This window comes from Tyto alba, unplaced genomic scaffold (genome assembly GCF_018691265.1).
Source record: "Tyto alba isolate M040663 unplaced genomic scaffold, T.alba_DEE_v4.0 Super-Scaffold_10, whole genome shotgun sequence".
NCBI lineage: Eukaryota > Metazoa > Chordata > Aves > Strigiformes > Tytonidae > Tyto > Tyto alba.
This window is the reverse complement of record NW_024881262.1, coordinates 2,016,555-2,026,100: the sequence shown is the minus strand read 5'-3', so window position 1 is coordinate 2,026,100 and position 9,546 is coordinate 2,016,555. Positions and strand designations below refer to the sequence as shown.

General features: G+C 47.8%; 1 protein-coding gene and 1 long non-coding RNA gene across 9 annotated transcripts in view; one reads left to right on the top strand and one right to left on the bottom strand.

Moving 5' to 3' along the window:
* The first annotated feature begins 333 nt into the window (after positions 1-333).
* On the top strand, positions 334-2,045 carry LOC116963397. The gene is made up of 2 exons (XR_004408154.2): positions 334-1,237; positions 1,709-2,045. It is a non-coding gene; the product is annotated as an uncharacterized LOC116963397 (long non-coding RNA).
* A 593-nt stretch (positions 2,046-2,638) lies between these two features.
* LOC104369157 (TCDD inducible poly(ADP-ribose) polymerase) overlaps positions 2,639-9,546 on the bottom strand; it is a 42,029-nt gene continuing 35,121 nt past the window's right edge. For all 8 annotated transcript variants that reach the window (XM_033000050.2, XM_033000052.2, XM_033000051.2 and 5 more), the window contains 3 exons: positions 8,419-8,600; positions 4,426-4,701; positions 2,639-3,389 (listed from right to left, as the gene is read on the bottom strand). In XM_033000050.2, coding sequence (XP_032855941.1) covers positions 2,942-3,389; positions 4,426-4,701; positions 8,419-8,600 — 906 coding nt within the window. In that variant the 3' untranslated portion in view covers positions 2,639-2,941. The remainder of the gene's footprint in view (positions 3,390-4,425; positions 4,702-8,418; positions 8,601-9,546) is intronic.

Genomic DNA, 9,546 nt, shown 5'->3' with positions numbered 1-9,546 from the left:
CGGCGATGGTGCCCGGAGGCAGCGATTAACAGCCAGCTGGGTGATTAGGGGCACGCTCTGCTCCGATGGCCCCCCGGCTCCTGCACGGGTCCGGCCCCGGGGCAGGTTGGAAGCCAGGAGCGACCCTCTGCTAGCCCCGGGGTGGACAACGGCGGGTCCTCGATGTGCACGTGGTGATGCGGCACACCCCTGCCCCTCCCTCCACCGCTGTGGACCGGTTGTGCTGAATTTTGGCCAGCACGGCGCCGTGCCCGGCCGGCGGCACCGAAATGAGCTACGGGGCCAGAGCTACGCGGGCACCGAAGGGGAAATGGGGTCCCGTGCCCTCCCCGCAGGACCACGTCACTGTGCACCGCGTGCTGAGGGGCTGCTAATTTGATAAGGCTTTGCCGGATGGTTCGGACGCTCAGAGGCGGGTCGGTATGGAAACAACGTAAATATTTTCAATCCTACATCAGCAGCAACGCGTTGCCGGAGCTCGTCGTCACCGATCCCCGCAGCCGTTTCAACGTGCTGGGGTGAGGAAAGTCTGAAAAGGGGGGGAAAGCTCAGGAAAACCATCCCGGGAGCAATCGGTGGGTAGCGGGAGCACCCCACGGGCTGGAGCAAACTGGCAGCGGGGAGGAGAAGGTCCCCAAAAAACCCATTATGACGTCTAAGGAAAAATGACACCTGATTTCCCCGGAGCGGCTCCCAGCCCCAGTTGCCCCCCAAGACGCTGCCCCACGCTCCCACCAAGTTGGGGGCAGGGCCCAAGCGTCCCCCCCCGGCCGCGGGCAGCAGCGGTGCTCGCCAGCGAGGCTCTGCGGGCTTGGAGTTTCCCCTTTCTACCCCAATTCCACTATGGATGGAGCAAACCCTCCGCCGCCTCCCAGCAGCAAGACTCTGGCTGCTGCAGGAAAGCCTGGTTATCACGGGAAAGAAGGGAGCGCAAGCCGGAAGATTTAGCAGCTTTTGCAAAAGAGATAAGCTCAGCTTTACTTCACCATCAGCCCCAGTCCCGTCCTCCCCAGGCCACCTTACCTTTCCGGAGCCATCTCCCGGGGAGGAGAGCTACAGCCAGGACCCAGCCGGTAGCTCCCATCCCGCCACGCCGCCGTCCCCTCCTCCAAGCTCAGCCCTCTCAAATTTGAGCTCGCCCCGGCGCTGCCAAGGGCCTCAGATTAGGAGACGAGTGGAACCAGCTGCTTGGATCACCCCCCTCCTCTCACCTCCCAGCTGGTCTGACGTCCTCCAGGTAACGAGGAGCAAACCAGCGGGAGGGAAACAAGCTGGAGTGCTGGTGGGAGTAAATAATTTCATCCCGTGGCAAAACACGTCTTTATCAGGCCGCGGAGAGGAGCTGGGTACCCGGCAGGTTACCACAGCAGCGCAGCTCCAGGCTCGGCTCAAGAAAGTTGGGAGGGTGCTGAGTTGGGAGATGCTTTCCCACTGCAGAGCTCCTCCAGAGCTGCTGCTGCTGGGGCTGCACCTGCGTGGATAAAGCAGGGGTAGCTTCTCTAACGAGATACGTAGCACTCCCTAAAAATCCTAACGAGGACAGGGCATCTCCGGGGGGGTTGGGGCCCTGCTGTGCCTCGGCGCTGCGGAGATGACCCGGAGAGGAGCTCTGAAAGGATTCTAATCCCTGTTTGTTTTGCCTTTTTTTTTTTTTTTTTGGTTTGGTTTTGGTTTTGTTTTGGTTTTTTTTTTTTTGTTTTTAATAAAGATCGCGAGCCCTCGCGCCGCGGTTTCGGCAGCTCCAGGGGAAGGTGCGGCGTGGCGGCCGGGAGCCCGCGGCGTTACTGCCGCCTCCCCCCGGGATGAGTCTCTGCTCCAGCCTCTTCCCCCACCTTGGAGACACAACTACGTCGTCCGGAAGAGTTGGGGGGCCGGGAGTGACCCCCCAGCCAGTCCCACCCCCCCCTGGTTTGGGCCAGCTGCAAACACCAGCCACTTAATTCTGCTTTTTTTCCCCATACCACTGCTAAAGATACCCAAGAGCCAGGCATGGCTGCCTGGAAAACACAAAAAACACCCTGATTAAATGAGGATTACGTGCTGACGATTATTTTAACGTATCGCTCATTGAAAAAATTAATTTCACGACAGCCTCTGTAAGGGACACGAACGCAACTTTTCATCCTTCGATCAAATTTAAAACCGCCTCAGGAAGAGGCTTTGTTTGGGGTTTCTTTTCCAAGGAACCCGTTCCCCAGAGCTACCCTCCTGCACGGGGACGGGCCCGGGCTCCACGGCACAGGCCCGCTGGCTTTTGGCCGGGTGGCTTTCCCTCCCCCAGCACCACCAGTTTACCCCCTGACCTGCTGGGAAGCCATCCAGCTTGAAACCCGCCGTACTAACCTCTTCCTAATGTTACTTCGGGCTAATTTTAGCAAATGATGCCTTCGTGTTGGCCTGTTCAATAATCCCCAGTACGAGCAGGACGTTCACTTTGTGATCTCTCCCAGTCTTTCTGAAATAGAGTAATAAAAAGTCGTGGTTGGGAGAGTCTCGTGTTCGATGTACTTGGGATGAAAATTACCTGGTTCTGATGATCTAGAATTGGCCATCCTTAAGATTTCGAGATCAGGGCATAAGCAATTTTCTAGCCACTCTCATATGCGCAGAAGGCAACTGAAATTCACACACACACACACATTTTTAAACATGAATATTTACTAACATAAATAAACAGTGTTTTATAACAAAAGGCACAGATTTTCAACTATAAACAATGGAAAAATATTTACAATTTGCACATACATAATCAAACAGCAAGTGCACAATTGGTCACTTCAGATCTTCTTTTCTACATTTTGAGATTTAGTTCCTTCCAAGCAAGTAATTTAATCAGTTCTGCAACGTCCAATTTTTTTTTTCTTTTTCTTGTCCCCCCAAGACTGCTACCAATGCGAGATAAGAGAGTTTATTACAATTAATAATTTAGCAGCACAAGTTTTCAAATGGAGACAGTGTTGCTAACTTCTTCGTATTGGATGATGAAATAAGGGTAGCTCTGATCATCGTTAAAAATGACAAAAATCTGAGGCTCAAAGTAATTGTCCACACAAGAGTCATAGAGGTCGCTGGTAATGCTGCCGGGGTTGACCGGTGGAGGTCTCCTCATGGTGTGGTTTCCCACCGTGTACCTTCCCGTCAGTACTTTTGCCAGGAACATGTAATGAACGCCTCTGGGTGACCTTTTGGAAAAGTTATGGGAGTAACTTGCCTTTCTGGCAAAGTAACTGCCCTGCCCAAACATGGTGGCATGCTTCCCGCAGACGCGCGGGTCGAAGTTGTGCTTGCAGATTCCATCCACCACGTCCTGGGAGGTGCCATGGAACAAATGCCTTTCGTTCATTATCCTGTCAAGCCCAGTCATTTTTTTTGACATATATTCCTTTTTCCTGGAACAGAAAACGGAAAGTGAAGGTGAGTATTCACTGCAGACCCGCAAGGGAAAAGCAGTTTTCGCTACAGCTCTTAAAGCATCAATACTGTCCTCTGGAATAGTAGAGCTGTAAGAGGAGATCTGAAAACATTTCTGTACAGATAAGCAGAGTGGGTCTTCCACCTTCGCATAAGGCTTTTGTGTGAAATAAGTGTTTTTGAAAGGTCCTGAGCTGATGCTGATGGAGGCAGAGCTCTCTCACCTGCACAGCAGCCAAGGCAAAGCGCCTTGAGAAGTGCCTGCTTATCTTTGCCTGCATTTCACCTTGGATGCGGAAGGAAATCTTTCTCGAAGGGGAAACAACAGCTGTGCAAAACGTAAATCCATCTACAGCTTCCGAAGAGGCCACAGAGAGGAATCACTGTGAGACTGGGGAGGGGGGGGGGAGATGCTCTAGACCAGCACAAAGACTGTCAGGAAGTCTCTGCTCACGCAGCCCATCCCTCGACTTCTCCCCAGATCCCACATTGCTTGAGGAGGGAGAGAGAATCCACAAATCTAATTCTGTCTCAGCTACAAGGTGGCCAGTGGACGGTGACCTTCAGACACAGCGTCTCTGGTTTGAATGGGACCGACTGGGATGGGATTTTGTCTTTGCAAGGCCGCTGCCGGAGCCCGGGCCGCCGTGTTCTGGGGAGCAGGGCACTAATGGCTATCTTCCGTACAGAGATTATTCCATGGAAACAATTCCTCCTAGTTCGGCCTGAAAGTGAACCGAAAGATTTTTCAACTAGACATCCTAGATTGACTTTGAGGTTTCTGTGAGGATACATTTTACAGAAGTTATCAGCAGACAGTATATTAAACCTGTTACAGGGGAAATTTCAGGGTAAGATACTTTTCAGAGAACGTTGCTCAACTGAAGATGCTCCTTCAGAAAATCTGGAGTTTATGTATTCTATTTAATGATCAATTTATATTTTGCAGCCCAAATGACATATCTTAAAGTATTTTCCCACTGTTGCGAAAGAATGGCATTTGCATAATCTTACCTTTTATATTTCTCCCAAAGAAACTGATTTTGCACTCTCAAAATTTTCAAAATTTTGTATTTGGTCTCTGGCACAGTCTTGTGAAACAGGTTATAAATGGTTCTATAGCTTTTATCTTCCTTCAGAACAGGCACTTGGACGAAGTCCTGAGCTGGATCCATACTAATCCAGGTGTCAGGGTAGAAGTTGGGAGAGGTAACAGCAGCTGGAGATAAGAGATGTGAGGAAGCTGGTTCAGCTGACAGAGGGGGCACTGCAGAGTTGCCACCTAAGGTCCTAGTTGGGGAAGGAGAAAAGGTTTGTACTTAAACATTCACAGCCAGAAGAGCTTCTCATCACATTTATTCCATCACCAACGTATCTTAAGCAAGTGCTACTCTTCAGTTCTGTAACAATTTCCGTATCTTTAATGCTTGTTTGGAGCAAACATGCCAGCTCTTTCTGCTGTATTAATAACTCCTCCAACCACACTAACAACAAAATCTTGACTTTCAGGGATGCTGTTCCACGTAGGGAAATCTTACTGCTTGGGCGTGTTTAAAAGCCTACTACTGTAATTTTTCACATTTTGGGGCAGGGTTATAAACCACAGACAGGCAGCATGCTACCAAATGCAATCATTCGGTATGCCAGCTATAAAGAATTAGGATTTTAACATGGTGAGCAAGACGTACGGAATAAGAAAAGATTAATAACGTGGCAGCATTTGACCTGATTTCCTCAGAGTACAACCCAAGGAGCAGAAACACGCGCTTTCTCGTACAGCATGAATAATGAATAACCCCAACTGACAACATTTTATAGGCAAAACTCGCCGATATTTCACTGCGCTGTGTAGAAGAGGGGATGCTGTGTTTTCAGCGCTACCCAGCCCCGTGCCGAGGAAGGCTCTCTGCTTTTCATTTGCACAGGCCAGATGTAGATTTGCATTCGCAGTTTCTTATTTTCATGCGACAGACCAGCCCCTCCTCTTGGGACTGCCGCCAGGTAAAGAAGCCGGGGGGGGGGGGAAGGAGGGCGGCTGCTGCCCGCAGCGGCCGCGGCAGAGAAGCGGCACGGATGCCAGAAAAAGAACGGACACCAGTAGTGGTGTGCTCTTAATAAATACCTGCACCTCCGTGGAAAATTTCACACTCTTGAAGCTGCTAAGTTTAGACAGAGAGCGCGGCATTTGTGGCTTGTGTTCACCTGATTATAATCTGAACGAGCCAGCCTTACTCAACTGAATAAGCCTTACTTACTGGAGTTCTCCCGCTTACGTCAGTGAAAAGACTTTGAGCACGTACAGCTTGCAGGTTCAGGCTCTGGTTTTCACTGACAGTAAGTCCACAGCTCTTCAGCTCCTGCAAGCTGGTGAGGTTCCCTTTCAGAGGCAAGAATATATGGAACTATCTCCAAATTTCACCAGATGAGTATTTTACCTAAGTAATTTTATAGGAAAAGCTGCTGTTGACCCCAGCACCAACCCACAATGAATGCAAACGGGTGAGGTGCTCTTGTCAGGAAAGACTACGAAGCTACAGGGACCCACTGTCTGGCTGGAAAGCCACGAGGTGAATCCGGTCTCTAAACCCCACGGATGACCTTCAATTAAATGCCATTCAATTTCATGCAAGTTTAATGAACATTAAAGTTCCTGAAATTTCTCAGGTCACTTGTGTTCTGGTAAGACGTCCCTTGCCAAAGCAGAAGGGGAAAACCTGTTCCGACAGGGAGGGAATGGGGAACGCGAATCCTTCGTGTATCCACGCGCTGAGGTGTGACAGCACCCATGGCCAAATCCTGCCTGGAACGCCGCGGCACCGCGCAATCTGTTCTCCAGGAGCACTGGAAAAACATCCCGGAGCCACTGCTGATTGTCCCTGCTCGTTAGCCTGCCTTCCTCTGCAGAGCCAACAGAATTATCCAGATGAATAAGAACTACACTGCTATCCACATCTCACCTACGCACATGTCAGTTAAGGTTGCCTTGCAGAATATTTAATGCTAGTGAAATATGAGCCTGAAGGAACTGCCTGCGATTTTTTGTGTGACCCAGAAAAAATGTAAACTGATTTTCTGATTGCAGGTTGAGCTTTTCCGGTCTAGAAAAAACGTTGCGGGGAAAAAAAGTCTATTTTTAAATTGATACGTTTGATTTGGATGAGAGAGACGGTAAACTGTTAACAGCGTTCACACTTTTCAGAGCAGACATGCTCTTTAAAAAAGCGTTCATGTGGCTTTCACCTGCTCTTCAAAGCTAAAAAGAGACCTTGCTTTATTTGCATGGACTTGACTCAACTCAAAATTCTTCTCACTGTTTATTAATAGTTTAACAGAAACCCAGAAGATGGATTTTTCTAAGAATGATTATTAAAATAGCAGTCTGCAATATTACAAGCGTGCATTAAAGTTGGTTTTGTTTTTTTTCCTTCCTCAAGTCAATGGGCAAAAAATATTGCTGTAGAACCTCATTCCCTCGCACTTGGACTGGAAGACCAAGCACAGATTAGTAGTAAGTTACGGTTTAATGAGTACGACATCAAACACAATAAAAACTCTGCAGTCCTTTGGTGTACTCTGTTCATGTCTTCTGACTAGTGCGAACTACTTGTAAGCATTTATTATACAAGGGAAGCCATTAAAAAGTCAACATTTGTCAACCATTATCACCCACTTCCCACAGTTTCTATTCAAGAATTCTCTCCCAGCTTTTGCAGACATTTAAGCAGGTGAGAGGGGAGGGAAATAAAAAATCTCAGGTAGCATTGTGTGCTAAGTGGAGGCAAGTACTGACTTCTTAAGGACAGCTCTCATAAATATGGCAAATACTCTTTTGTTCCTTGCTAAGGATTGGTATACTTTGAAGTAAGCATTACGAGGTCTTCAGATGAAGAAAATAAGAATGAGATTTACTGCAGAACAACGGAAATTTCAGAGCTTAGTTTATAGATTTGGTAGGTGTCATGAATAGTTACGGTCAAGCCTTCACGACTGTGGAACCCTCAAGACTCCACAAAAATTAGTGGGAACTGCATAATTTTAGAATATCTCAAAATTCTAGACTTGCACTGTAATAAAACAGTCACTGGTAGCAAAATGCCAGGAGAATACCTCAAATCCTTATTTTTCATTAGGACGACAGAGTTGCTATAAGCAGAAAGCCCACGCTTGGTCTTTCTACCTGCATCCTCCCAGTACCTCTTCAATAATTTTGGGTTTCCTTCCTGTAAAACCGTCTCTAAAGATGTTTCTGAGACCACGTGTTTTGAGGCCCTGACCAAATTCGCGTTCGCCTCGCAATTAGCTGCGGTAACGACTCTGGGAGCTAACGAGCACTCGAGCCCTCCTGCAGCAGTTCAAGCTCCTTTGGCTGGCCCGGCGTGCCAAGCTGCCGGTCAGGCTAATGACTTCCACCCCTTTGCTAACAGGCCAATACGGGCCTAACTACGGAACTCCGACAATAATGTTTCCAGCTGTGCTGGTGAGATCACAAAAATGGCATTTTTATGAGCCGTAATCAAAAATGACTACGGTGCAACACTTTCCTCGCTCTGCCTTTGATGGGCGAGCGTGTTCACCCCCAGTTGAGACGACAATAAAAACAGGGCATGCTTTAATTGTGCTCGAAAAGTAGAAAACGTTTCTGAACGCTCCTTTTTATGGGCCCTAGAACTGATAGCCTGGCAATCGCTATAGCTGGCGAGATGCTAAAAGCTGGACAATACTTTGGGAAGCTTGAGGTACAGCGGTGCTGCTGACGTTCTGCAATCCACAAGGTACATTATAATCTTTAAATAACCAACAGCCTAGCAGAAAGGAGTTCCTCGGATAATATTTATCTTGAAAAACGACAAGCGAGAGCTGCCGATGTGACTGAGGATTTTTATTATTGCTTCTGATTTTTCTACCCAGCGGTGCCTGTTTCCTTGCCACATCTTAAGGAACACAATTCTCACGGACAGACCAACCTGGAGATCAAATGCAGAGTTTCCCTTCTGCTGGGATACGTACTGTAAAAACGGCATCAGCACAATGCATGAGCGAAGCAGCGGTCTCCTCTTGATTTCTCTTCTGTAACACGCATTTTGCTGGAATCCATCTTTGATGTTTAAGATATACTGATTATGCCAGGTAACAAACCGAACCTCTTTCAGACCCCGGCAGGTGGCTGCTTCTATCAATCTTACAACAGGCTGTTTCAAGAAAATTAAGAAAACAACACCAGACACATGATAAATCACACCTTCCAAAATTAATATTTTTGCCAGAGACCTCAAAGAATCCCTCTCTCTGCTCCTTTCCCCCCTCCCCTGCTTCCCCTGCTCCGAGGCACAGGTACCTTTAGAGCGCTGAACAATGTTCCTTCACCTGTTTGTAAGATCTGCCAACAACGCAGGTTTCACGGCTTTCCTACGTCACCAGTGCCATCTCATTTTTACATGTCAAATGTTATTCCCGATATCTAACCTAAAATCCCCTTGCCACAAATTACTTACTTTTTGGTTTCGCCCACTGAATGTGAAAACCTGAAGTCTGCTGTCGAACAATCTTTTATACATTAATACATTCTCTTTTTTTTTTTTTTTTTTCCCTTTTCTACGCTTGAGAAACCCATTTTTTTTAACTTCTCCTCGCAGGTCAAACATCCTGAACTTCTTGTTGTTTGTGGTGCTTTCTTCCAGACTCTCTCCAGTGCTTGCATTTTTTTTTTTTTTTTTCCCAATTGCAAAGGCCCAAACTGTACGCAGGGCTCTGCCTTAAGCTTCCTACCGCGTTTATAGCATCAGCGTGACGCATGAAAAAGATGAAGGTGATCTGATTTACACTGGTGGAGGTGTTTCTGGTACTGCCAAAGCTGTAAGACACCGATGAGGTTTTGTACAGCTCTGGCCAGCCAAAGATGAGCTCTTAACTACCACCAGTATTTACAAGGCTTATGGGAGAGCTTACTTGAACCAAGCGAATGAAGTATTCCACGGGCTGGGCCCCGACTCTGGAGGCTCACAGTCTGTGCTGCGCTATTTTCGGGGACAGGAAAGTAAATTAAAAACTGCAAAGGTGTTAAAAAGGCTGCAGAAAGCTGTCCCTCCTGTCTTACAACCAGATTTCTAGGGATTAGAAGGGACTTTCTTGGTACTG